This window comes from Haliaeetus leucocephalus, unplaced genomic scaffold (genome assembly GCF_000737465.1).
Source record: "Haliaeetus leucocephalus isolate CR32 unplaced genomic scaffold, Haliaeetus_leucocephalus-4.0 Scaffold605, whole genome shotgun sequence".
NCBI classification, from domain to species: domain Eukaryota; kingdom Metazoa; phylum Chordata; class Aves; order Accipitriformes; family Accipitridae; genus Haliaeetus; species Haliaeetus leucocephalus.
This window is the reverse complement of record NW_010973041.1, coordinates 740,603-768,163: the sequence shown is the minus strand read 5'-3', so window position 1 is coordinate 768,163 and position 27,561 is coordinate 740,603. Positions and strand designations below refer to the sequence as shown.

At 49.0% G+C, this 27,561-nt stretch overlaps 1 protein-coding gene across 3 annotated transcripts in view; it reads right to left on the bottom strand.

Annotated features, from left to right (window-relative positions):
• TDRD7 (tudor domain containing 7) overlaps positions 1 to 27,555 on the bottom strand; it is a 52,492-nt gene extending 24,937 nt beyond the window's left edge. The window contains exons 1-6 of one of the 3 annotated variants that reach the window (XM_010578109.1): positions 27,496 to 27,555; positions 23,535 to 23,747; positions 14,331 to 14,472; positions 12,645 to 12,858; positions 5,435 to 5,520; positions 4,039 to 4,256 (exon numbers count right to left, since the gene is read on the bottom strand). In XM_010578109.1, the coding sequence (XP_010576411.1) occupies positions 4,039 to 4,256; positions 5,435 to 5,520; positions 12,645 to 12,858; positions 14,331 to 14,472; positions 23,535 to 23,741 (867 nt within the window). In that variant the 5' untranslated portion in view covers positions 23,742 to 23,747; positions 27,496 to 27,555. Of the gene's footprint in view, positions 1 to 4,038; positions 4,257 to 5,434; positions 5,521 to 12,644; positions 12,859 to 14,330; positions 14,473 to 23,534; positions 23,758 to 27,495 lie in introns of all 3 variants that reach the window. The other 2 variants (XM_010578108.1, XM_010578110.1) reach the window with 2 other exon arrangements.
• Positions 27,556 to 27,561: the final 6 nt, after the last annotated feature.

Genomic DNA, 27,561 nt, shown 5'->3' with positions numbered 1-27,561 from the left:
TAGAATCAGTCCCACGACTGGAGTACTGGGATGGAGAGCTAGGCAGGGCAGGGGAGGTGGAGAAGTTGTATTGTATGTAAGGGAGAGATTTGTCTGTACAGTCCCTACAGTTAGAGATGATGTGGTTAAGAGCCTCTGGGCAGGGATTAGGGGGATGGAAAACAAAGCAGATGTCATAGTGGGTGTCTACTACCTGATGGCCTGGCCAGGAGATAGCACTGATGAATTATTCTACAGGCAGTTAGAGAAATCTCTGGATCGGTATCCCTTGTCCTTCTGGGAGATTTCAACTTCACAGACATCAACTGGGAATACCATACTGCTGTGACAAACATGTCTGGGAAACTCCTGAACTTTGTTGAAGTTAATTTCTTGTCACAAGTACTCAGTGAGCCAACTAGGAAAGATGCCCTCCTAGACTTGCTATTTGTGAATAGAGAAGGACTGTGTCTGAGGGGAGGTTCAGACTTGACATCAGAAAGCATTTCTTTACCGAGAGAGTGGTCAAACACTGCAACAGGCTTCCTAGAGAGCTGGTCAATGCCCCCTGCCTGTCAGTGTTTAAAAGGCATTTGGACAATGTCCTTAATAACATGCTTTAACTTTTGGTCAGCTGTGAAGTGGTCAGGCAGTTAAACTAGATGATCGTTGATAGGTCCCTTCCAACTGAAATATTCCATTCTATTAATTTTCAAGTACTTTTTATCACTTGCATTTTTTCCTACTAAGCCAACATTTTCATGAAGTGATTATACATGCCAAGATCTCTTTTCCCAAGCTTAACAGTCCACACAGAAAAACCCATTTTTTTAATGTAATGAGAGTCCTTCCTGTGCATTGCTCTAGTTAAGTCTCAGTTGCAATTTTATGGGCCAGCAACCTGGTATTAAGAATTTCCATACTTCTTCAGAGAGTCCTGGTCTTTATAACCCTGAACAACCCTGTATTATTAGCCAGCTCAACCTGTACTTACACCCTTTACGAACTCACTTACTACAATCCTGACCAGCATGTGTCCAAGTGTCCCCTTTGTGGAATCCCACCATGACTTCCTGCCTTTCTGAAGGTCATACCACTCAGTAAGGGGGTTTATAATTAGACTGCAAAGGGAACCACCAGCCATGTTACCAGTACCAAAGGTAAAATTATTACTACTTTTGGGTTATTTTTCACTTGGGGAAAACAAACAAACAAACCCCCAAACTTGTTTGTTTACAAGTCTGCATTCCTCTCACTCTCATACCTCTGTTGTAATGTTCTCTCTCCCTCAGGGGTTCAGTTGCCTGCATCCCAAGGATTCAAGGCTGAGCCCAAACACAGCAGAGCTATATAACTTTGGTTCAGAATTCTAAAAAAAATTGCCAAATTGCGAGAAAGACTTGTGAGAAAAATCTGCAGAAAGATAAGAAATGAGACAGGGGTAGGATGGCTAAAACAGGGATCACTAACTGCTCAAACATGCATGACAAAGTAATTCATCAAACAGAAAGGTGTAAGATTCTGACAGAAAAAAAATCAAAGTGGGAGGATCACCACCAGTCATCACTTTTTTCAAAGCACTAGTTTTGCTGGAGAGGGAAGTAGACAATTCAGTGACACTGCAGCTCTGACCAACAGAGCTGTTGAAGCAGACTCTTCTTCTCCTGGCTGAAGCCTGTCTGGACAGCAAAGACTTTTTGGGTATTATATAAGGGTGGTTAGCCTACTTCTTCTCAGCCCAATCACTCATTAAGTTTTGGCTATAACATGCGAGTGCTAGCCACTACATAATTACTTTGTATGTTTGCATTTAGCTGTGCAAAATGTATTGTTACAAGCAAGATGTTCAAGCAAGCTAACCTAAAGAAGAGAAGTAACAGACTGACAGAGAACAATGTCAGCCTCAGTCCTTTGTAGTAGGTCCTCTTGCCTGAAAGGTGAAGACTGAAAACAAGATCAACCTGCAACTTACAGTGATTTTTTTGGAGACTTCAGCTCACTAGATTAAGAAAAGTTTCCATTACTGATAGTTGTAACCTAAACACAGAAATTATAACTTCCCAGAAGTAAAAAATGAAATTCTTTCCTTTCAGACAACAGTTTAGGGATATGAGTTATTCAGAAGTGACACTGTCCACAGCAGAGTCCTCAAATGATGAGCCTGGAGATGCTGAAAGCATGTTACAAAGTTTACTGCCTGCTAGTTTGTAACTAAGCTACTACCAATCAGTATCAATGCAATAAGAGTATGTACTGTTTCTACTATGCTACTGAGAGAAACAGCAGGCATTTTTTCTGTTATTCAGAGACTGGCAGACACTCCCAGTGTAAGTACCCAATAAGGCAGAAATAATTAAAAATTAACCATGGGAGCATCTTTACTGATACTGAAGAGTACAGTCTGCCCTCTGGCATTTCAAAGGATCTACGGAGCTGTACACCTGCAGATGACTTGTTTGAACCAGGAATAAATGCTGATTATATTTAAGAGATGTATGGTAGCCTTCATATGAGAAGGTCTGGGTCCCAGTTGAAACTTCTCCATGCCAGTGACATGACTATGGTTTACATAAGTCAGTAAACTGAGACGGGCTTCACAGGCTCATGAACAGTTCTCTACAATAAGACTGACTGTGCCAAGACAACTTGATAGTTCTGATTGCTGTTGTTCTGTGCCTGCTGTATTACAATGTTTCCACAGATTTGATGACTGTTTATTTACACTAAAATGACTTTATTTGCTTGCTAAAAAGAAGAGATAGACCCAAGAGTTAACAATCAAATGGACAATGAACACAGACCAAAGACCCTGGATGAACAGTAACATTTTGTCTGGAACATTAGCTATGAAAAAGACTAAAATTTGCTGCATGAATTAAGTAACTCAAAACATAACAGCTTGCTCTATGGATAACACAGGAACCGATCATCAACCATCAAAACAAATTGCTGCTATCTGCATATGTTACTGGTGCCTATAGTAAGATGTCACAAATTCAATTCATGTATGTGTTAGAATACCATACACACATGCAAATGATGCTATTCCTGAAGACCAATTATTTTATCTCACTGAAACTTTTTGGGGGGCATTATAGTTATTACACAAGAAAATACTTAGCAGTATGTACATGAAAAGTCACTTCAAGCAGACAGATACTCTCATTACTTCAACACCCTTCTGGTGCTACAGTTTGACAGATGCTGGTGAAGTTGGAAGTGTTCATTGATATGACTGGCCTGTTAAAGAAAAGCTAAACAAAGCCTTGATGCAAAGCTGCATTATACCCTAAATGAACCATGAGTACAGAAGAGATAAAAGCACAGCAATTGAAGACCCTTAACCCAGTGGTGATAGCAGCTCACGTGGCAGACCTGTAAGTGGAGGCTCAGCCTGATACCAGCTCCTAATATGAAGGACAAAGACGCCTCTGGTGACCAAGAGGTAACAGACATCAGTGGGGGGAGGGCAGGAAGGGGTTGTGCTGTAATCTCTCCCCCCAATATTATCACACTTCCCTTTCATCTGTTGTATCATAAGCTCAACTTACACAGCAAAATTCCATAACCTTGACTTAAGATGTGAGAAAGACCTGTGGAAAAGTCTATAGAAAAATAACTACTACACTGTTCACACAGGATTTGCTGGTAGCTTATAGATTAAGAGGAGATAAACCCACCAACAAGGAAAAGCATAAAATGCAATGGGGAAAAAAAACCACCATGGCATGGAGAGCAAGTGTCATCAGCTGCTGTTTGGGTTGTCAGTGTTGGAATCAAAGGTGGCAACTCAGCAACCCAGAGTCCTTGCTCCAGGAGGCCACAGAGGCTCACCTTTCTTCTCCAAAACAATGCTAGTCCAGCCAACAGTAATTTTTTGGGGCATTGTTTCAAAGGCATTGTTACAATCGGGAGGGGGGGGCCAGTTCATTCTTTTTCTCTTCACTGCTACAGATCGTGAAAGGAAATGCAGACTATATGAAATAACATTTGGCAAATGAACACTCAGAAATCTGTAGGGTACTGGCATCTTCCACAAAAATAATATTCAATACTTACTGTGCACACGTGAGGCCAGTTCTCAAGCTGACGGAGCACTGCTGTGCTAAGCTCCTCCCAATACATCTCCCGGTATATCTGTGGCATCTTTGACACCCAGACACCACTGCTGCACTTGCTCAGAATCTCCTTAATGCGACTTTGAACTTCATTGACATGAGCAGCAGAAGGGCCAGAGGCAACAGTATGTGTCTCCGCAATGGGTGCATTCAAGTTATCTGTTAAACAAAAATACAGCCTTGAAGTAAACATAGCCTTATCAGCAGAGAGAAAGAGATGATTACCTACCTACTTAAAAATTAAACATGGGAGCTGCCAGCATAGCACCAACTCTAAAATGCTTCTCTCCTGCCCAGCACAGCTGTTTCACTCACTTTCTATAGGAAAGAGCCATGGAAACCTCAGACATTTAGTAATGGACCTGAAGCTGAATTTTCAATCACTGTAGTTATTGTCCTAAAATGTTGCTACATGTTTCTTCTGAAGGGATCCTGGATTTGGTTACAGAACCTTAAGCCATGCTGCTGCTGAGAGGCTGCACTGAGGCAGTGTCCCAAGAGGGACACAAGATAATTTCTTTACAAGTACAAACACAACAACAAAGATATAGCAAAACACCCAAGGATGTTCTTCTAAATTCAGACAGATGTACAAAACAGATGAGTGATTTGCCTTTCATTCTAAGGTATGTCCTGAGGAAAAGTCTGAACTCAGCATCCAGCCTTTCTGAGCTACTGCATCCAAGGAAGTCCTCCAGCAGAGCAGGGAAAGAGACAGCAACTGTCCAGCTACTTTGGACAGTTTTGTACATTGTGTGTAGGAGCAAGGCAGTCATTAACCCAGTTGGAAGTTCACATCACTATCTTGCCTGCTCCCTCATCTCTACTCCTCTCCTGCCTTTGGAGGGGTGTATTTGCTACCAGTCCTGAAGCTTCACAAATCAACATGACATGTCTCAAAGACAGCAATCATCATTTGACAAGTCCATCAACTGCACAACGGCTGGGAGCCAGGCACGCAGACAGATATTTTAGTCACAGCTAGGTTAGCATGCTGCTTACTCCTGAAAGCCAGGATTTCACTCTTCTATACCAGATCCCTACCCTGGCAGTGAAATTAAGCATACTCCTCCTGTTTCCAAGCTACTCACACGAGCTGTGTGATTGGCTTTGACACTTGCTACACAAGGATCTTCCTAGAAGACAGAGAGGCAGACAAGTAATTACACACACTTCCCCAGCACCATGAAATCAGAGTGAGAAGGTTCACTCACAGAACTTGGTTTCTCACCCAAACCTATCCTCATTCAAAACAAGTACTAAGACGGATTTTTCTTAAGATGACACCCAATCTAATATGAGTAGTCGATAAAAACTTTCTTAATGGGCAAGCATACCATTTGAATCTATGGAAGAGCTTCTGGACAGGTGAACTTGCAACTCCTTTTGAAACCGTGGTGGAACAGTTAGTCTCTTCTCAGACCTAAAATTGAAAAGAAAATTGCTTTAAATCATTCTCCTGGCTCTGAATAGCATTCCATTTGCTTACAAGACCTACACATAAAATAAAATGTATTTCACATACTTCTAGCAGGCCCCCTGCACAAGATCAGTACTCACAATGTCTGGTTTGGAAGACAACCTGATCAGCAGTAACAAGACAGATCAACAGATGGTTTCTAGTTTTTTCTTGTTATTCCAATTATTATGAGAAATGAAATGCACAGTAAAAAGACATTAGTAAAACAAAAGCATCTAGAGGCCTAATAACACAGTTGATGGTCTTACACTTGATACGTTTAGCCTCCCTACTTGTACCTGGATGGTGTCTCAGTCTTGTTGAACTTGATTAGGCTCACCTTCTTGGTAGCCACGTCACAGTCTCCTGAAAGTATTTGGCTTCAGAAGTCAGAGGAACACCTAAAACTACACAGGAACTCGAGGTCTTTTTGTGGACCTTGTTGCTACACTGTTTAACAGATTCCTCTCAAAGTGCTCTCTGACAGAAAGGACACACATGTCATGCATGCAGTTGTTCTTCTGAGGACCTTCAGAGGGCAGCAGCTTATACTGGGAGCACATGCAGCACCATGAGCTCCTGACAATGAAGGGGTCACAGCAGTGAGCAGCTCACTAAGACTGTTCAGGAAACAATCAGCTGTGGAATAATTACATACACTGCAAGCAAAAGGGAACAAGAGTTGGAGAAAGAGTTCAAAGACCAGGACGAAGCACCTCCCAAAGACACATACCCAAGGAAGAACTGCAGTGGAGGAGAAGTCAGGGTGGCAAACGTACCAAAACAGCTCTCCAGAGAAGCATGGCAGGTTGCTGTGAACACCAGGTATCTCCAGACCACAGAAGCCACTGCACATGCACTGAGCAGGCTCTGCAGATGGTCTCTGCCCAAGGGGCCAGTAAGGAGACTGGCCATCTCTGGAGTTCAGGGACAGCTCTGGAGGAAACTACAAACTTCACCAGCCACAGAAACACCCATGGGCGGGGTGGTTTCCCAGCTTCACCTGAGCTCTCAGAAGGTAGGACAGGGGTCAAGTATGATGCTGAGGCTAGTTGCAACAGGAAGTTGAGACTAGCACAGTATTAAGGTAGCCCTAGGTGCCTTGACACTGACCTTTAATCAGAGCACATCCACATATCAGAAAGAGGCCTCCCACATTCACACCTCTTCTAAGCAGCATCTTAGAAGATTTAACATGAACTTGTCTCCCTTGCTTTTTTGCTGTCCCTGTTAAGATGAAACTACTGTTCCTCCAGCAGCTATGGGGTGTCACTTGTACCAAAAATAATAGTTCTGTTCTGGGTCAGGTCCCACAGCATTATAGCAGTGAGGGCAGCCACTGCCCAGCACTGCATTTTCCAAAGCTGTAGAGCCATGCCCAGAAGTGCTGAACAGTAACTACAACTACAAGCACATTTGTGAAACACAACTGGGACGAGACTCAAAAAGTACAAAGGCAAAGTCACCCACATGAAACCTAAGCACATATTCACACCTTGCACTTGTTGGGTATCTGAAAAGACTCTTCCAACACTCCACCTGCATCACAGGGCACAGCTCAGATCCCCACACAAAGCAGCAGCACAGTCTCTTCTTAGAAGGTATGCTGTGACTGGCCATGCAGACCCTACAAGAAACCCAGGATCCCACCTCTCTATACATATATTTACCAGCATGGACAACTCCAAGCTGGACAGATAGCAAGGAAAAATCTCCCCTTAAGGGAAGCAGACTCAAAAGAGACTATCACCACTGCTAGGCAGCAAGCAAAACAATCACATGAGCTAGCCACACGGGTAATGAAGACTGTCCTGCTACTGCTGCCTCCCAGTAGGAATCCATAGCTATGTTCTAGTCCTGTGCCACATACCATTTCTACCACCTTAAGCCACACATCAGGTGACACAGATTACATGAGTGCAGGGTAAGCCAGCAGGAACTGCAGCAAGGTTTCAGTGAAAAGGGCAGATGTTCCCCTCTCAAGCCGTGCTGTCTAGAACACCTCGGAAAGGAACCTGGAACAGAGGACTGATGATTCCCTTATGTTGCAAGTGAAAGCAAACTGGATTTTGGATCCTCTCAGTATTAAGAGACTTCATGTGGTATCTTCCTGTGCTTCCTGCTGTGGATCAACAGCTTCCCATGGAACAATGTGGTGTTAACATCAGCTTTGAGCCCAGTTATTACCAGTTTCGAGCCCTGCAATCAGATGAGGATCTTGTGATGTGCTGCTTCTTCACACAAATCATGATGGTCTTATCTCTCCAAAGATGGGATGGAACAGCCAGACCACAGCAGGGCCAACACACTTCTCCCCAACATGCAGGTATGGACAACTCAGCTGCCCGCAAAGCCTCATGTTCCTCAGCTGCTAGAAACTGCTCCCAGCAAGAGGCCTCCTAGCCACACTAGCAATAAGAGAACACATCAGCAGCCTTGCCATTCACAAGTGCCTGAGCAGCCATGCAGCTCTGCCAAGCCCCTGTATGCAGTTGTAGCTGAGGAGCCAGTTATGTTTCAGTCCCACAGACCACTGTCTCAGAGCAAAGGGAAGGCATGCCCTTTCCTGCCTATCGCCTTACGTTGGTAAGGCCCATGCCATCCAGCTCTGCTCTTTGGCCCTTGGACAGTGCTATCTCAGCAGCAGGGCCAGGTGGTCACCAGCAGCGAATGCTGCCTGCTGGTCCAAGCAAGGGAGTCACCAAGCATCTCAACCGGTTCTCATCTGTGTCATTCCTTTCCAACTTCAAGGATCTCTGCAGTTAGCCTTACAAGAAAGGTCTCTCCTACCTTCCGTGGGTTTGCAGGTCCACAGCAACATGCTCATGACATGAACTTACTGAGTGATTCCTGCTATAAGACAGCCTCTCAGACCCTGCAACAGTGTCTGCAAGAAGGCCTGGGAGGGCAGCAGGAAACAACCTGGCACAGCTGCAGCTACTGTCAGCATATCCCCCTTGTCACCTGGGTGTGACAGAATGGGGAGGAGAAATAGCCTGTTCCCCTTCCACCCAACACTACCCAGCGGCAAGCGCCAGAAGCTGTGGTCATGAAAATCTCTCAGCAAAACACCACAGAGCACTAGAGAGGTGGGACACAGACTTTGGCAGCCACAAGGGAACTGCCATTTGCAGTCTCACTGTGGGGCTTCACTACACGATGCTGGGTGGAGCAACAAGACCAGTCAGCACCCAGACAAAGTCTGTCACTGGGAAGACATCCTGCCAAGGCAAGTAATACAGATCTGCCATAGCAGGACAGATGCTCAACACAGAAGGAGAAATCAAAGATCCTTAAGTGCAACCCTGAGAGCATGGATGTGCTTTGCTATGTGTGGCAAGGTTTTGGTAGCGGGGGAGGTTACAGGGGTGGCTTCTGTGAGAAGCTGCTGGAAGCTTCCCCAGTATCCGACAGAGCTCTACCAGCCAGCTCCAAGACGGACGCGCTGCCAGCCATGGCTGAGCCCATCAGCGATAGTGGTAGCACCTCTGAGATAACATATTTAAGAAGGAAAAAAAAGTTGCTGGGAGAGACAGAAACAGCAGCTGGAGAGAGGAGTGAGAACATGTAAGAGAAAACAACCCTGCAGGCCCCCAGGTCAGTGAAGAAGATGGGGGAGGAGGTGCTCCGGGCGCCAGAGCAGAGATTCCCCTGCAGCCCGTGGAGAAGACCATGGTGAGGCAGGCTGTCCCCCTGCAGCCCAGGGAGGTGGAGCAGATATCCACCTGCAGCCTGGGGAGGACCCCACGCCAGAAAAGGTGGGCGCCCAAAGGAAGCTGTGATTCCATGGGAAGCTCGCGCTGGAGCAGGTTCCTGGCAGGACCTGCGGATCTGTGGAGAGAGGAGCCCACGGAGCACGTTTTCTGGCAGGACTTGTGACCCCATGGGGGACCCATGCTGGAGCAGTGTGCTCCTGAAGGACTGCATGCCGTGGAAAGGACCCATGCTGGAGCAGTTTGTGAAGAACTGCAGCCCATGGGAAGGACCCATGTTGGAGAAGTTCATGGAAGACTGTCTCCCCTGGGAGGAACCCCACGCTGGAATAGGGGAAGAGTGTGAGGAGTCCTGCCTTTGAGGAGGAAAGAGTGGCAGAGACGAGATATGATGAACTGATTGTAACGCCCATTGCCCATCCCCCTGCGCCGCTGGAGGGGGTAGGTAGAGAATCCGGGAGTGAAGTTGTGCCTGGGAAGAAGGGAGGGGTGGAGGGAAGGTGTTTTGAGATTTGGTTTTATTTCTCATTACCCTACTCTGGTTGATTTGTAATAAATTGAGTTAACTTTCCCCAAACTGAGTCTGTTTTGCCCGTGACGGTAATTGGTAAGTGACCGCTCCCTGTCCTTATCTCGACCCACGAGCCCTTTGTTATATTTTCTCTCCTCTGTCCAGCTGAGGAGGGGGGAGTGATAGAATGGCTTTGGTGGGCCCCTGACATCCAGCCAGGGTCAACCCACCACACTATGACTTCAGTAAATGGAGGGGCAGGGCAGGTGTGAGAAAACAAACCCAGAGAAACTGCACACAGATAGCACCTCACCCCAGACTGGGAAATGGGGCAGAAACAAGCTCTGTCACCTTCAGGACTTCTCTCAGTCAAACTGAGATGTGAATGCTCAGCCACTCTCACAGGCAAGGGCTGGCACCGCTGCTGGAACAGTGCCACTGAGTCTGTGCCGCCTACCTACAAGGCTGGTGTGAGCCCAGTATGGCTGGGGCTGTTGCTTACACCTCCACTCATGTGCACACTGTTTTGAGGTCAGGACCTCCCGGCTCAAAGTGGCTTTCCTTCCTGCAGTTCCCAAAACACAAGATACTACAGTGGCTCTGGGGGCATAAAATATGCCCAGCAGCAAGGACATCAGCCATGGATCTTGCCAGTCCTGCTTCAAACAGTCAAGTTGAAACAAATTAATCCAGTCACATGGGCCACTCCACAACCTTGCATTAAAACAGAGTATGATCCTCTTCTCCATGAACCCTCCTTCCAGTATGTGCCCAAGCTAATGGGACAGCATTTGGATCCTTTGCAACAGCATATGATATTTTCTCTTCCAGAAATACCTGGGCCAAAGCACACTTCGCCTATAGCTTATCCTCCTGAGTAGAGCAGGAACAGACAACAGAAACAAAAGCAGGAAAACACTGTTACCTGAAAGGAACTCAGGGGAACCTGCCAGAGAGGAACAAAGATGACAACACAAGATAGAGCACACTCCATTGCAAGAGCCAGAATCCGGCTGACATCTATCTAATTTTATTTCCAGCATTACAAAGCTTCAAGTACTACAGAACACCTTCTGGCCTTCTAGCAACTAACCTGGAGACAGCTGTAAGTACTCTTTTTGCTCTGCCTGTCCCAGGACAAAGGATATTTGCCTTTCAGGGAAGTGCCACTTCAAAAAATCCAACTCATCAACATACACAAAAAAGGGAAGGCATGCGAACATCTGCTCCCACATCTCTCTGTCACAGCAGGATGGTTTGGCCTTTCTCTCCTCTGAGCAGCAGCCTCCTCAACAAAACAGGAGAAGAGCTGCTGACGTGTTTCTCCACTGCAGCTCCACTCAGCTCGCTCAGGAGCAGAAGAACAGGGGTTAGCTCAGTCCACGCTCATGTCGTTAGAAGCTGTGGGGCAGGCAGAGAGGTCCATCCTGAGTCTCCTCGCTCACACGGCCACTGCCAGCTCCTCCAGCTTCCTCGCTGCTCCTGCCGCTGCTCTCCTCTTGCCCACCTCAGCTTCACATCCTCTGGCTCCTGCCACCATCACCACCGCCTCTTAACTCCTCCAAACTTCTGCCTGGGTACACCCAAACAGCTGCTGCTACGGCCACAGCCCCACTGCCCACAGACACAAGGAGTGTCTCCTGCCCTCGAGAGGAGCCCTGCCCCAGAGCAAAACCCTAGCAGATCCACCCAGCAGCCCCAAGGCTGTCTGTCTCCCTCCCTGCAGCACCTGCCCACTCCACCAGTACCAGCATGCCAGGCAACTTCCCAAAAAAGCACAACCAGCAGAGCACTGCCATAGCAAACAGCCCTCTGCGGAGCAGCATAAAAGGTTACGAGGCAGTGCTAGCAGCCATCGGTAAAACGCTACGCTCTCAGGCACAAAAGCTGAAGTGGCTGCTGCTCTCACGAGTGCTCTGAGCGCATCCCCATCTCCCGCTCTGGCACCCAGAGCCCTGACGCACACAGGACTCATGCAGGCAACGGGCACGACACGCCTGCTTTCCGTGGGTCTTCCAGAAAGAGCAGGCACCACGGCAGGATTAAGCTGTCACTCTGCTCCGTGCCACTTCACAGCTACGCCACCGCGGAAGCGGCACACCGCTGCCATTTCCATTCAATGCAAGGCTGACTTCTAACCCAGCCTGGTGACCTGCACAGGATTACCACCACAATCACAGCTCCACCGGACTTAGTGCAGCCACAATGAGCAAACAGCAAACACTTTCTCCTCACCATCAGCTGATGGCCCAGGGTGGCCAAAAAAACACAGAAAGAGAAATGATGGGGCAGCAGTTGCCTAAGCCACCTGGATTAGAGAGGCTCAAAGGGGGCTGAAAACCAGCAGGTACCGCTGACCCAGCAAAAACGCAGCTCCAGCCCCCACCTCAGTTCACCCAAACACGGTCGGGCAGCTGCTGGGTCCAAGCATGCCGAGAAGGGCCACAAACACTAACGCTGCAATGGAGAGGTCAGGCAAGAGGCGAAGAGCAGCCACCTGCAGACAACCGTGACCCTGAACGCGCAGCATCGCCTGTCACCTACACACAAACCTCCTTCAGCTTTCTATCACGCTGCCCACAACGGCTCCCTCCTGAGCCTGGGAAACAGCGACATCCGCACGCACACATTTGGCCACATTTCTCCCCAGAAGACACAGGAGCAGGCCAAGAGCACAGGGTAGCTACGGCAGCATCCAGAAAGGCTCCCTCCTGGGTACCAACCCACATTCAAACTTCACCTTCCGCAAGGGCGGGCGCTTAGATTCCCACGTCCCTAAAAGCACTGCTGGCACGGCAGCACCCAAGGGTCCACCACACTTCGTTTCGCCTCGCTCACACACACACACACACACACACACTGACCTGTTTACCACCGTGACGTGCCTCTGCATGGGAATTTCTTTAGGTGGTCCACTCCCAGTGGCTGGAGGCAAGGCAGGCCGGGCACTCTCCATACTGGGTTTCACCACTCCACACGCCACTCCTCTGCCTCGTGGCGGGCGAGGAACAGGCCTCTTGCTGCCTTCTTCTGGCATGCTCAAAGACCTGGGCTGCCGCAAAGTTCCTTTGGGCTTTCCTAAAGAGTTTGCAGATGGAGCCGTGAGTAGCACTCTCCTCCACCCAACCCAAAGAGACTTCAAGCACAGCAGATAACTCCCTCCGGGGAGTCCATACTTTTCCAAAAGACAGTTACGAAGGATGTTCTCGGCCACAGGCGTGGGTCTCTTTGCTACAGCATCGTGGCTCACACCCAAGGACTCACAAACCACAATCTCCACTGCCGTGCTGCAGCAGAGAAAGAAACAGGTGACCCTGTCTCTCCTTACACTCTCAGAAAAGCCTTGCACCTGTGACGTGCCACAACAGGTCACATCTCAGGGGGAACCCATGGTCAGGCTGCTCTTTACCACCCAACGGCAGCAGCAGCAGCTCCCAGAGGCATAGCACATGCGGCCTAACTCCACCTCCTCGGCCACCTCCTGCACCACCGCCCAAACAGTTTCTTCTTCTCTACCCTAGCTTGCAAGCTCCCTCCTCCCTAACTCCCACCACACGGCAGAGGTTGCCAAATAACAACTGCAGAGGAACACACCACACTGGCCTTCGGGCCACCCTGGGGTAAACAAGCTCTTGGTCACTTTGCTCTTTACTTGCTGGCTGCACCACACCCATTTCGGCAGGCTCAAACACTTCCGAGGGGTATCACCGTGCAAGACAGTGAATCAACGTGCGTTGACAATCATTGTCGTTTAATTGGGCTATAAGTCACCAGTTCAGCTTCCCGACTAGAGGGCAGACTGTGGGCATGGTCGCAGGAGAGCAAGAAGCAGCAAACTCTTCATTACAGACAAGAACAGGGGAACACAAACAAACTGCAAGACCCGCTGTTGCTCCAAGTTGCCAACTCGCAAGCAGATGGGCCTTACCTGGGCCTGATCCTGGGATACCCACTGACAGCAACACAACAACAGCACGGCAGTGAGGGACACCTGACCCACGGGCTCTAGGAAAATACTGCTGCAGCAGCTTACGCAAAAAGGCGCATGGGTACCAAGAAGAGCCCCTGCGCTTCAAGAACGTCGTGGCACCAGGGCACTTGCAGCAGCAACAGGAGCTGCTGAAACAACCACAGATAATGCTGCAGGGACTCCTTCTCGCTGTGAGGGCATGGCTCATCCCTGCCACTCCACAACGGGCTGAGCTCAGCCTCAAAGAACGAGCAGGCTCGTCGCCACACTTCTCGCCCGCACCTCAACCGCGGTTCTCACAGAACCACGGGCAGGTGGAAGGGAAACCAAGCGTCCTCCAAGAACTCTTCTTTCAAGATCATTCACATCTCACGTACATGCTCGAGAAGGGCTTCCTCGCTGACCAGGGCTTGCAAGCACAAGCACCCTTGTCAACAACACTCTCCGCTCCCAGGAACTCTTCACTGGGACCACGCAGCTCCTGGCCGTTAGTGACACAGCCTCACGGCCAAGACTTTGGCTCCAGCAGCTGCACAGTTCCTTCACAAAGGCAGGCCCTCCACGGTTGCCTGGGGCTTACCTGCTAACGTGACTGGAGACGTGTTCTTCAGCCTCATCTGGCAGTTCACTTGACGTCCCATTTTCCTCTTGGAACTCCTCTGCCGGGCCACCAGTTGAGCAATTGGCACAGTCTCGCTGCAAGCAACAGCATGGCAAATGACCTTGTTGGAGCAGGAAGAGGACAGAGGGGAAAACTGTCAGTGAGGCCCAAGCTCATCCACAGCCCTCAGAAGGACTTGCAACCATTTCCATGCCTCTAACTGCTGGGTCACGTGTGCCTGCAGGCCGTTCAGCAAAGGCTTCAGCAGCAGACACAGACCTCGGAGACCTCCCTCTCCTTTCGCAGTGCACCTCAGAAATCAGCAAAGCAGACAGACAGAGCCTCTCCATCACCTTCCCACATTAGGTTGGGGCCCGCCAAGAAACAGCCTGGTTTCTCACTCCCATCCTGCAGGCTGACCATCTCGCTTTACAACGCTAGGAAGCCACGGGAAGGGCTTCTAGCCTGCCCTCCCTCCTCCTGCCAAGGCTCACCAGGGGCTCTGGCACCGCTCTGACCCTGCAGAGCCAGGCTGCCTTTGCCCCGCTTACCAAAGAAACAGCACGGCCATCCTGGGGGCACAGATAGCCCTGCAGGCACCGGGCTGGCCCCCAACAACGGCCCAGCCTTGGGAAGCCCATGGCCACCTCCCTGGCCTCCTTAATGGCCTCTTGCCTCAACCTCCCCTTGCCATGTCTCAGCAATGCTGCCACAGACCAACCCTTGAATGGATGCAGGAACCCTGCTTCAGCAAGCCCCCAAACCACATGCCTAGCGTGCACTTTGCCTCGCAGAGGAGGTGCAAGCCCAAATCTTTGGGCCATTCAACTGCTAACAGCCTGCAAAGGCAGCTGGACCAGTACTCTGCCAGGGCTCCACGAGGACACAGGTGGCCACCCAAAAAGCCCCGAGTGAAAAACGGGAGTCTGTGGTCTCAGGGGCTCTCTCCATGGGTCTCAGCCACGCTCGGTGGCGGTGGTACAGGCTGAGAAAGGGGCCCTCATGCACAGCACTGCTACCTTCATAACCATGGCCCCCAACAAGCATGGGGCTTGACAGTTCAGCACAGGAAAAGCTCAGTGACTTGGCCAGCACCTCCGACATTTAGCAAACAGCAGCTCCAGAGAGGAATTTTTCTCACAAGCGAGGCAGGGCAACCAAAGCAGAAAAACAGAGTGCCAAGAGAAAAAAGCAAGCAACTGCTAAGCAGCAACAGCTTGCTCGACAGCTCTCCTCAGTCTCTCAGGCTGACCCTAACAGCCCAGGGAAATACGAGCAAGGAATGACAATGCTAGGAACAAGGCAACACTCCTGGCCTCCCAGCAGCCCACTCCAGCTTGTCCTTACTCTCCTATTCCTCCTCCACTGCACACCCAGCATCCACACCAGGCTGGCCCCAACACACAGAAATTGGAGGGAGGGCCTCTCCTTCTGAGGGACAGCTCTCCCACCCGAGGAGCTCCTGCTAGAAATCAGACAGTGTACCTGCTGCACAGTCAACACCTATGCCAAAAGCGTACCATCAGCCTCACCACTGCAGTGGTTAAATGCCAGGAATCACAGAAAAATTGAGGCTGGAAAACGTCTCTATAGACCACCTCATACACCATCTCTGCTCAGAGCAGCATCAAGTAGACCTAGCTGCTAATCAAGGGGTGGAATATCTTTAAAGATGGAGACTTTTCAACCCCTCTGGACAGCTTGGTTCCAGTGTTTAGCCACCCTCGCTGTAAAAGAAGTGGGGGGGTTAATGTTTAAATGGAATTACCTGTATTTCACTTTGCTCCTGTTGTCTCTTGTCTGTTCACTGGATACCACTGAGAACTGGAGATGGAGTCTGGCTCCATGCTTTTTTATGCCCTCCAATAGGTATTAATACACATGGGTAAGATCCCCCTGAGCTTTCTTTTCTCTAGTACGAACACTCTCAGCTCTTTGAGCCCTTCATCAAAGATGTTCCAGTCCCTTCATCCTCTTCACAGCCATGCACTGAACCTGCTTCAGTGTCCATGTCTCTCTTGTTCTGGGGAGCATGGGACTGAACACAGGTTCCCAGATGTGGTCTCACTAGGGCTGACTAGAGGGGAATAATCACCTCCATCAGCATGCTGGCAACACTCTACCTAATGCAACCCAGGATGTTGCTGGTCTCCTTTGCTGCAATGGCACATTGCTGACGTGAACTTCATGTCCACCAGAACCCCCAGGAATTTATCTGCCAAGCTACTTTCTAGATGGTCAGCCCTGAGACTGTACAGGTGCATGGTGTTATTCCTCTCCAGGTGCAGGACTTGGCATTTCCCTGCACTGAACTTCATAGGATCCCTGTTGTTGCATTTCTCCAGCTTGTTGAGGTCCCTCTGAATGGTAGCACACCCACCTGCTCTATCAGTCCCTCCTATCCTCTATAGACTTGCTGAGGATGATCTCTGTCCCATCATCTAGGTTATTCATGAACATGATAGACAACATTTCCCCAGCATCGACCCCTGGGGCACACCACTAGTGACTAGTCTCCCGCTGGGTTTTGTGCCACTGTTATGGGACAGACTGTCAAAAGCCTTACTAAAATTCAGATAAACTACATCTAATGCTCTCCCCTCATTCACCCAACCAGTCATCTCATTTTGGAAGAGTATCAGTTTGGCCACATACAATTTTCACTTCATAAATCCATACTGACTACTCCTACCTGCCTTCTTGTCTTTCACATGTCTGGAACAGCTTTCCAAGATTAGTTGCTCAATCACCTTCCCAGAGATCGAGGTCAGGCTGATCAGCCTGTGGTTCCTCAGATTCTCCTTCCCATCCTTCCTGACAGTAAGGGTGGTACTTGCTTTCTTCCAGTCCTCAGGAATCTCCCCAAAACCACCATGACCTTTCCAAGATGATCGAGAGTGGTCTTGCAACAACATCAGCCAGCTCCCTCAGCGCCCATGGATGCATTGCGACAGACCTGTGGACTTGTGCATCTCCAGTTCGTTTAAATGCTCCCTAGCCTAAACCTCCCCCACTGAGAGTAAGTTTTCCTTGCCCTGCGCTTTCCCACTGGTCTTAGGAGCTGATGGCTGGTCTTACCAGTAAAGACCAAGGCAAAGGGGGCAATCAGTGCCTCTGCCTTCTCCATGTCCTTTAAGACCAGGTCCCCATTCCCATTCACAGGGCAGACTCCCATTCTCCCTAGTCATCCTTTTGCTGATGATGTACCTATAGAAACCTTTCTTGTTGCCCTTCATGTCCCTTGCCAGAATCAGCTCCGTATGGGCTTTAGCTTTCCTAAGCCCATCCCTGCATGTTTGGACGGTGTCTCTATATTCCTTCCACCTCACCCAATTCTGCTTCTGCCTCTTGTGCGTGTGCTTTTAATGGTGGAGTTAAGTCAGGAGCTCCTTGCTCATCCATGGGTGCCTCCTGCAAGCTTGCTTTTAAAATAGTCACTTCAATAAGAGAAAAGCTTTGTCATACAGTAGACAGTACCAGACTGAGTCTTAACTCATCTTTGTGAAAGGTGAACCTGAAATCCTTAACTCTTCACCCTTTCAGAGATGTCTGTGCAACAACCTGTGCTGCATGACTTGGGCATGGATTTGATAAGGCTTTAGTGAAATGAAACACAGCAAAAGGTTGTAGTTCTTAATTTGCTGTACCTTCTTTCTTCTAGTTTTTCTGTTGTTCCTGCATTTTCTCCTGTTGTCTGTACAGTTAACCAGCTATTTTAAGGACTTTCTTTGGAAGGATGCTTTGAGAACTGGCAGTGCTTTGGGAGCTGTTCTGAAGGTGATGGCACTCTGTCTTGGTTTTCAAGTTGCTGAACTGATCAATAATAAATGCAGTCTTTCTTAAGCCCATGCATGCTTGTTTGGGCAGCGTATCCATATTCCTCCCAGTTTGCTTCTCCCTGCTCCCACCTGATGCACGCTTCCGTTTTATGGTTGAGCTCTGTCAGGAGCTCCTTGTTCATCCATGCATGTCTCCTGTCACCTTTGGGTTTTTTTCCCCGATTGTTGGGATGGACCATTCTTGAAATTGGAGAAGATTCCTGAAGAGGCCAAAGTCTGCTCTCCTGAAGTCCTGGCTGGTCGATACCACTATTTGCTTTATTCGCCTCCTTTCAGGCTCCCAAACACCAGCAGCTTGTGGTCACTGCAGCCAGGGCTGTCCCCAGCCTTTACGCCACTAACCAGTTCTTCCTTGTTTGTAAGAATTGGGTCCAGCAGACCATCTTGGTGCATCACCTCATCACTTTTGTCAGGAAGTTGTCATCAGCACACCCCAGAAACCTCCTGGATTGCTCATGCTTGGCTGTCTTGTCCCTCCAGCAGGTATGGCAGTGGCTCAAGTCCTCTGTGAGGAGCAGGGCCTGCAAAGGTGAGGCTTCTTGCAGTTGTCAGAAGAAGGCACCACCTGCTTTATCTACCACTTCTTCCCAGTGAGGGCATTTGTAACAGACAGCCACTATAACGTCGCCCATACACTGGTCTGCCAACTACCCATAAGCTCTCGCTGTCTCATCCTCTATCCCAAGGCAGAGCTCCAAGTGTCCCCACTGCTCTCACACTTGGAGTGGCTCACAGAAGCTGACCCTCCTTGCCATTCCAGCCCATCACTTCTCAATAGCCTGTGTCCATCCGCAGCAGCACGCCAGCTGTGTGAGCTGTCACAACAGCTCTCCATGACTGCAGTGAGATCACAGCCCTGAACTGCATGCAGAACTCCTCTTTCTCCTGGTTGTGCCCCATGTTGTGGGCAGTCATGTACAGGCATTTCAGAGAGGTGCTCGGCTGTGCCCATTTCCAGAGAAGGGTACCTCGTACCCTTTCATCATACTCCTGGCTAACAAGCATTTCCATGTTTATGTGGATGCATGCAGGATGGACCACCCTGAGCCCTGCTCTGTTCTCAAGGTCTCAACATAAAAGACTTTTTGTTCATACGTGGTTTATAATAGTTTCATAAATGCACATTTTCGTATCTCTAGTATATTTCAGGTTTTTCCTGTCACTAATGTTGTAAGTTATTTTCAGCATTTTCTTCCCTTGTTTTCATATCATAGTGACTTTAAGTTTAGCATAATGATGGTTTGAGTTAGAATGAATTCAGATGTAAAAAAAGATAGGGTGGATGAATTCACTTGCAGCAGAGCAAAGCAGTATTCAAATTCCTTTTTTTGGAGGGGCCTAGTTATTCAAGCAGAAGTCAAAGTTTCCTTAGAGGAAGGTGCAACCATATACTGCCTGTAATTGAACATGAAGCGAAGCAAAGCAGCGTTTCTTGAAATGACACAACCACCTGTTGCAGATGCATAGTATTTCAATTTGAGTCCCTTGCAGTGTTTTCTGTATACTGAATGTAATCCTCATCCTGTGTGGAAACTGGAGAACATACCTATCGTGTGAAGGAATAATTGTCAGCGTTCATCTTGCCTATTCAAGAAGGCTAAATTAGTGCTCAGTACTAAGAGGAACAGGAGACAATTTATATCATTGCCTTTCCAACACAACCAGTCTGTTCAGCATCAGTTACCCAGGCAATAGTCATCTCACACAAATTCTTTGATTTAAGGAGCATATAACAGGTAGCACCCTGAGATCAATTTATATTATTTACTGCCCACTTCATAGGACTCCCTGGTGAATGTATTTTTTGTGGAATGTCTTGGACAGCTGCCCTAGCAGTACAGAAAGTCCTTTTAGGACTACCTAGCCTGCAGCCAGGATCATCAGCTGCTAGCAGATCTCTGTGTGAGTGTGTCTTGCTTTCCTGCCCCACTGTCCCCAAAGGGATTAAAGGAAGACACAAGGGTCTTGGCAGCCTTTCTGGAGGTCAGAGTTCTCCCTGAGCCAGGAATAGAGACTGGTTGACTGCATGCTCTTGCAGCAGGCTTGTGTGGACGCTGACCTATGGTCTCAGCTCATATTGGAGGTCAAATATTCTGGAGAGGCATGAATGAAGAGAAAAGCATTATACTGAAGTACTGACCAGGCCCTGTATCAGGAAAGCATGCAGGAACAATCCCAGGTGGTTACCAGCCCACACCAGTGCATAACAACACTTGCCACCCCCTGCTCAATGTCTGCCCAGGGGACACTCTGGACAGTGGCAACAGAAAGGTCATAAAACAGCAACGTGAGCTCAGTCTTTATGTCTCTCCTGCCTCCCAGGTGTTTGCAGGGTGCTTCCTCTCAGTTGCTTCAGTCATGCAGAGTGGGCACTCCTAAACCAAAGCAAGTCCTGCTCAGCTAAGACCCCTGTTCCATAGCTTTCTCATTTTCCACCTCCTAAAGCTGCATTTCACTCTCTCCTTACAGCTGCCACAGAGAAGGCACCACCTCTAGTGCTATCCAAGACCCCACAAGGCTCTCAGCACACGCTGTGTTAGAGGATAAGCAAGGCTCTCAAGGGAATGGGAGGATACCAGATTATACCCTGCAAAGCCCTAGTTACAAATACATGGCTATCTGCCAGAGCCACCATGAGGAAGCATTAAATTGGAGCATGAGATGAGTCCTGCCCCCGAAGAGGATGAAGCAGCAGAGACAATGTGTGATGAACTGATCATAACCCCCATTCCCCATCCACCTGCACCACTGCTGGGGTAGGCAGAGAATCCAGTAGTGAAGCGGTGCCCAGAAAGAAGGGAGGGGGGTGGAAGGAAGGTGTTTTGAGATTTAGTTTTATTTCTCACTACCCTGCTCTGGTTGATTTGTAATAAACTAAGTCAATTTGCCCCAAGCTGAGTCTGCTCTGCCCATGACGGTAATTGGTTGAGTGATCTCTCCCTGTCCTTATCTCGACCCACGAGCCCTTTGTTCTATTTTCTCTCCCCTGTCCAGCTGAGGCAGGGGGAGTGATAGAACAGTTTTGGTGGGCACCTGACATCCAGCCAGGGTCAACCCACCACAGTCTTTTTGGTGCCAAAACCTGGGAATGTGAGGAATTCGAGATAAAGATAGTAACTGAGAGAAGTAACAGGCAAAACATGGACTGAACACAGCTAGAGCGTGAAGAGCTGCATGCCTGTGGGGAATTTTTGTTGATGTAATTGTGGTGAAGGGACAAGGGGTGGATTGTGCATAAATTGTCCACTTTTTGTTGGTATTGTGATGATACTATTTTGATTTTGGTGTGGGGCATTCTTTTTTGTTGATGTGAGTGAAGTTTGTGAAAACTGAAGATTTTGTGTGATTAATATAGATTTTAATGATAATTCTTAAATATGTGATGCACAGAGGCGAGGGGTGGAATGTATTGGCTTTGTGTGGCAAGGTTTTGGTAGTGGCAGGGTTACAGGGGTGGCTTCTGTGAGAAGCTGCTGGAAGCTTCCCCTGTATCTGACAGACCCAATACCTGCCGGCTCTAAGACAGACCCACTGACAGCCAAGGCTGAGCCCATCAGCAATAGTGGTAGCGCCTCTGTGATAACATATTTAAGAAGGAAAAAAAAGTTGCTGGGACAGACAGAAACAGCAGCCGGAGAGAGGAGTGAGAACATGTAAGACAAACAACCCTGCCGACACCAAGGTCGGCGAAGAAGATGCGGGAGGAGGTGCTCCAGGTGCCAGAGCAGAGATTCCCCTGCAGACCATGGAGCTTTTGCCCAGAACGGTTTTGGTGGGCACCTGGTGTTCAGCCAGGGTCAACCCACCACAGAGCATGACAAATGTTCCCAGAGGTACCTGCATTCATGTTAACTGATGGAGCTGCAGCTGATGCAGGCTAGGAGCAAGCGAAAAAGAATCCCAGACTTGGATACCTGCAGCAAAAGGGCAAATTCTCACAGTTGTAAAAATGCAGCAAGGGAACCTCTTGCTTAAAAACAGCCACATTTCCAGGTATCAGCACAAAACTCAGGATGCCTCTTGTCACACTCTACACAGCTAACCAGGAAGACCTAGTTCTGAGTTCCCAGATGCCAACCTGAGCTCTCTTCCACCTTCTCCTTGACCTCTGTGCTGGCTCCTTGCCACTTGCTCACTTACTAAGCCGAGGTATTGCAACTCTTTTATCAAGGCACCTCATTTGCATGGGCTCTTCCTCACCTTGGCAAGTCTTCACAGTCCTGCAGCACTGCAACTCATGACAAACCAGAGTGCTAAGCCTAAAGCAAGCACTGTCAGGCTTATAAGCAACAGCACCCAGAACAGTTTTATTGTAGGAAAAAAATGATGCTAAACCCCACCCTGAAGAGATGACCAAGACACACACATGAGTTAGCCTTCTTCAAGGTCCCAGGACAGCCCACCAATATCTGCCCCCCGCCCTGAGTTAGAAATGCTGAGACAGGGACCAGAGGTCTAGTCATACAAACCGTCTTTCCAGCCAGAAGTCCCATTTCCAGGAAAATGCCCTGCAACCTTCCACCTTTTGCAAACAGAACTTCCCAGGCTGCATGCAGAGGCAGGAAAATAAGGGGCACTTGGTCTATGCCACAGTTCCCACTTCTCCCAGCATTAGTGCACCACATGCATGCTACAGTACTTTTCTCAGAAATCTGTGGCACAGGCAGAGGTGTTGTGGTTTAACCCCAGCCAGCAACTAAGCACCACACAGCTGCTCCCTCACTTCCCCCCGACCCAGTGGGATGGGGGAGAGAATCAGAAAAAAAAAAAAGTAAAACTCATGGGTTGAGATAGGAACAGTTTAACAGAACAGAAAAGAAGAACCTAATAACAATAATAGTAACCAATAATAAAATGACAATAATAATAATAAAGGAATTGGAATATACAAAACAAGTGATGCACAATGCAGTTGCTCAACACTTGCCAACCAATGTCCAGTCAGTTCCCAAGCAGCGATCCACCCCGAGGCCAACTTCCCCCAATTTATATACTGGGCATGATGTCACATGGTATGGAATATCCCTTTGGCCAGTTTGGGTCAGATGTCCTGGCTGCGTCCCCTGCCGCCCAGTTTCTTGTGCTCCTCCAGCCTTCTTGCAGGCTGGACATGAGAAGCTGAAAACTCCTTAACTTAGTCTAAACATTACTTAGCAACAACTGAAAACATCAGTGTTATCAACATTCTTCTCATACCAAATCCAATATATAACACTATATCAGCTCCAGCTACTAGGAAGAAAATTAGCTCTATCCTAGCTGAAACCAGGACAAGAGGTAAAGTTATGAACCATGCACAATTTACAAACACAAAAGCCATTTCTGAACTGTGACTGATTCTTACCTCTCCTATTTTGTTCCCTTCCATTCTGACCACTCCTGGGATGCTCTCCAAGTAGCCTTCCAGTGTGCCATGTCCTAGGTGCCTGAAGGGAATCCACTCACCGGTCAGGGATTTGTATTCACCCTGAAGCTCTGACAAAGGTATGCCATTTTTAAAGGGATGAAGAACAGCTCGCAGTGTTTTTGCAATAAGTTCAGGCTCCTGCATCTTCACCTATACCCACCTCACCCCAAAAGGAAAAAAAAAACAAAAAACCAAAAAGGCATTTTTACATACACAGGCTAAAAGTACCAGCTTTTACTATTCAACCTCCCTCCCCAAACAAGCAAGGATTCAGCAGCTCAGTGGCTTATCTTTGGAGACTTCGATACTTCTGGGCACACTTGCAGGGGCCTGGTACTGCGAACCAAGCATAGGGCAGTGTGAAACACACAGGGCACGACACTGTCAAAAAAAGCAGCTGAAGGAACACAGCAGCCCCTGTGCATGGGCTGGCCCTGCCAGCCAGTCACCACTGACCATGTGGCCAGAAGAGGGACTGGGCTGCCAGGCAACTGGCCCATGTCACTGCCTGCAGGGCCAGGACTTCCACCAGAAGCAGGACAGGGACCTGTTGCCCCTCACCTTGACACCCAGTGCTCCCTCCCCTCGTGCACCACGGTGATGCTGGGTAGCTCATAGCAGCTCCTCCCTCGCACGAACCCGCATCCCCACACCAATGCCCACAGGGCACCTGTCAGCTTCGCCACGGAAACCGCATGCACCCAGGCCATGCCACATCTTACCCACAGGCGCATGATGCCTCAACTCCACAGATGCCTCTTCAGAGAGAAAACCCAACAGAAGTGAAACCCGCTCCCTGCAAGCCGGGGGCTGCACAGAGCAGAAGAGCCACAGAGCCAGCGCCAACACAGCCCAGTCCAGAGAAACATGTGCCCGCCACTGCGGTGCTGGTGAAGGTATGAGCAGTCTGCAGCTTCATCACTGACAGCACCTTCCCCGATGCCACAGGCTGCTACAGTGCTGGCAGGACGCTTCAGAAGAAGGCTTACCTGCCAGCAAGGACTCCTGCCCGGGAAGGCTGGGCAGTGCAGGAGGCAGTTTCAAAGCAGGCGCCAGAGCTACCTAAAGCCCTCCCAGCCCCCTCAGCTCACAGGCCTGTGCACACTCAGGGCTTCTCCCGGGCCACCGGCTACACTCATGAAAGCCTGGGGAGCTCCAGGCACAAGTGCTGCCAGGCAGGCTCTGCGCTCGGGGACAGGCGTTCTTCTCGCAGACGCTCACTCACCGCAGGGGCGGTCTCGCCAGAGAAACCTCCCCGCCACGATTGTGGACCGAAGCTGGATGGAGCTCTCACGCAGCCCAGGACCAACCCTGCTCTCAAAAAGCGTGCTGCACGCAGGGTTGCGTCCTAGTCCTAACGCGCTGAGCACGCTCGTGTGCACAAAACGCCTCATCTCCACCCCCCTAGCGACTCACGTGCAACACGAGCAGAGTCAGTACTGGTTCAGGAGAAGGTGACCTCGCTCTCCTCAAGCCTCTCTAGCTCAAGGCACAACAGGGGACCGAGTCCCTCACCTCCAAGCACACGAAGGTGAGCAACTGCCGCTCATGTCCCTGCACAGTGCTCTCTCCAAATGGCAGCAGCACCAGGCAGCTGCCTGCAACCGCAGTACCGCTATGCAGGACGCCACATGAAGTTAGCCTCTGCTGCTCTCTGCAGAAGCAGCCCCTTTCCCCGCACCGTTTCCCTTTTTTAGGGGAAATCACCCGGGGCAACACACCAAGTCCAAAAGCAAGAGAAATCCCAACCCTCAGCACATTTCAGACGCTGTGCCACACGTTTCAGTCTGCGCACGGACACTAACACTGTCTCTACCTTCCTGCACCCAAGTTCATGACGGCCCAACTCGAGTGCCAGGCAAGGAGGCAACGCATCAAGTCCTGTTCTTCACCGTTCCTTGAACAGTTTTACTTTATGCACACACAGCACTTTACTAACCTGACTGTGACTCTCTGTGTGTACACCTTTATTTACACACAGGTACACCCACGTCCCCACACCTATACAGACAGCACTGCGTATACATGTGTTTACACATGCACCGTTGACCAGGCTGCTACACAAAATGCTTTGGCAGGAACAATCACAGAAACTTCAGCATAACTAGTCCTACAACAAACTTCCATTTGTGTCTTGGGGCAGGGTGGGCGGCAGGCTGTCACTGAAATCAGCTCAGCCACTGCCTCTCCGACAGGCTGGAAGCCCTCATGGTGTTCAATGAAGACCATGCCTGTACGCAATCCAGCTCACAGGCACAAAGGTACTCTAGCTCCTTACCCCTGCCATTCCTGCCTTTTCCGGTCCCCTATGTTTTGCTGACTGATCCCTGAACAACCTCTACCACAGCTACCTTCGCAGCACCCGCTGCTCAACTACTTCTGGGTGTTACTGCACCCAGAAGGAGGAGCACATGTTGAATACGTGCACTCGCACACCTCCAGGCAGCAATGGGCAGAACCTATGCTGGGCATTTGGATCCTTCCTCGTCTTTTTAGAAACTTAGCAGCAGGTCAACGGAGCTTCACAGGGTGCCCCCCCCAAAGAGTGAAAGGAGGTGGTGGTCACCTGCCAGAAGTAAAAGATCCAGGAAGTTCATATCTCCTTTGGACTCACTCAGTATCATAGGGACACCATGTGCTGGAGAAATGCATAAGCGGTTTCAAGTTTCAATTATATCAAAACCCACAACATTGAGAAGTACACAAACAAATGCTGTTTTGTCTGCAATTGTGTTCCAAGTCACATACGTACAAGAGACATGGAAAAGTGAATGAGAAGCATTCTGGGGGCTTTTTTCTCTATTCTTTCTTTTAAATAATATACTCAAATTCTTAGGTTGTTAATATGGCTTCTGAAAGTCCTCTTACCTGAACTACCGGAATTTAACTTACTGCTCAGGAAAAATTAACTCAATATCCATTACAGCTGGGCAAGAAATGACAATGAAGAAAACTTAAAATAACCTGGGAAGTTGCAAAAGTTGATTCAAAAGAGAAAACTTCAATAAAAAGAGAATGGGGGCATGAACTTGGGGGGACAACATCAAGCCACCATCAGATAGCTCTGTAGCACACCAATACTAAAGAACTGAGTTAGATCAGCAATAGCAAATAGGATACTATAAAATATACCCTCCTAAATTATATTATGAGAAGCAGTGACGAGGACAACTCAGTTAAACGAGATGAAAGATTCTAGGGTGCAAAGGTTAAACTGAATGTAGTCTTCAACTTACACCTGAACGATGTTCCCATTCTTACAGCTAACAATAACGCAGAAGACTTGCAATGCAGTAATGGTGACCGTAAGTAACACACTGATACACTAGTAGAAAGCTACATAGCTTGGAGTGGATTCTGAAGCTTTAAAACTCTTTTTGTGGTCAGGTGCTGTAAAGTTAGGTCATTCAACAGTTATTACATTCTCCCAGTAGCTTGCTGCCTCCAGACGAGGGGACACGTCATTGGAAACGCAGCCCGAGAAGCCTCTATCAGTAAGTCAGGGCACGTTGTTCAAACCAGTCTTCTCCGGCATCTGAATAGAAACTTTTTTCAGTATGCTTAAAAAAGATGACCTGCCTCCAAAACAGTCTCGGTGCTGCAGATTATTACTCTGGCTAACAAAAAAAGGAAGGGAGGACAGTTTTCCTGCCGTGAAAGATGAACTCCCGAAGAGCCATACTTTTAAAAGACTACACACACAACCCCGTGGAACGCAAGTCTCCTCCGAAGGCACAAAGTGGTCGCTAACCCGCCCAAGTCAGGACACTTCCTCTGTCACAAGGGAGCCACTGAGGAGAAGCAGCCTCCCACCGACGGGCAGAGCCTGGCCCTCCGCACTGCCTCTCCGCCCAGCCCGGGAGGGCTTACGCCCAGCGGGGCTCCGCTGTTTCCTTACCACCACCTCAACCCAGGGGCTTTCAGACACCAGCCGAAGCCTCTTCCCCTGCCGCCGCCGCCGCCG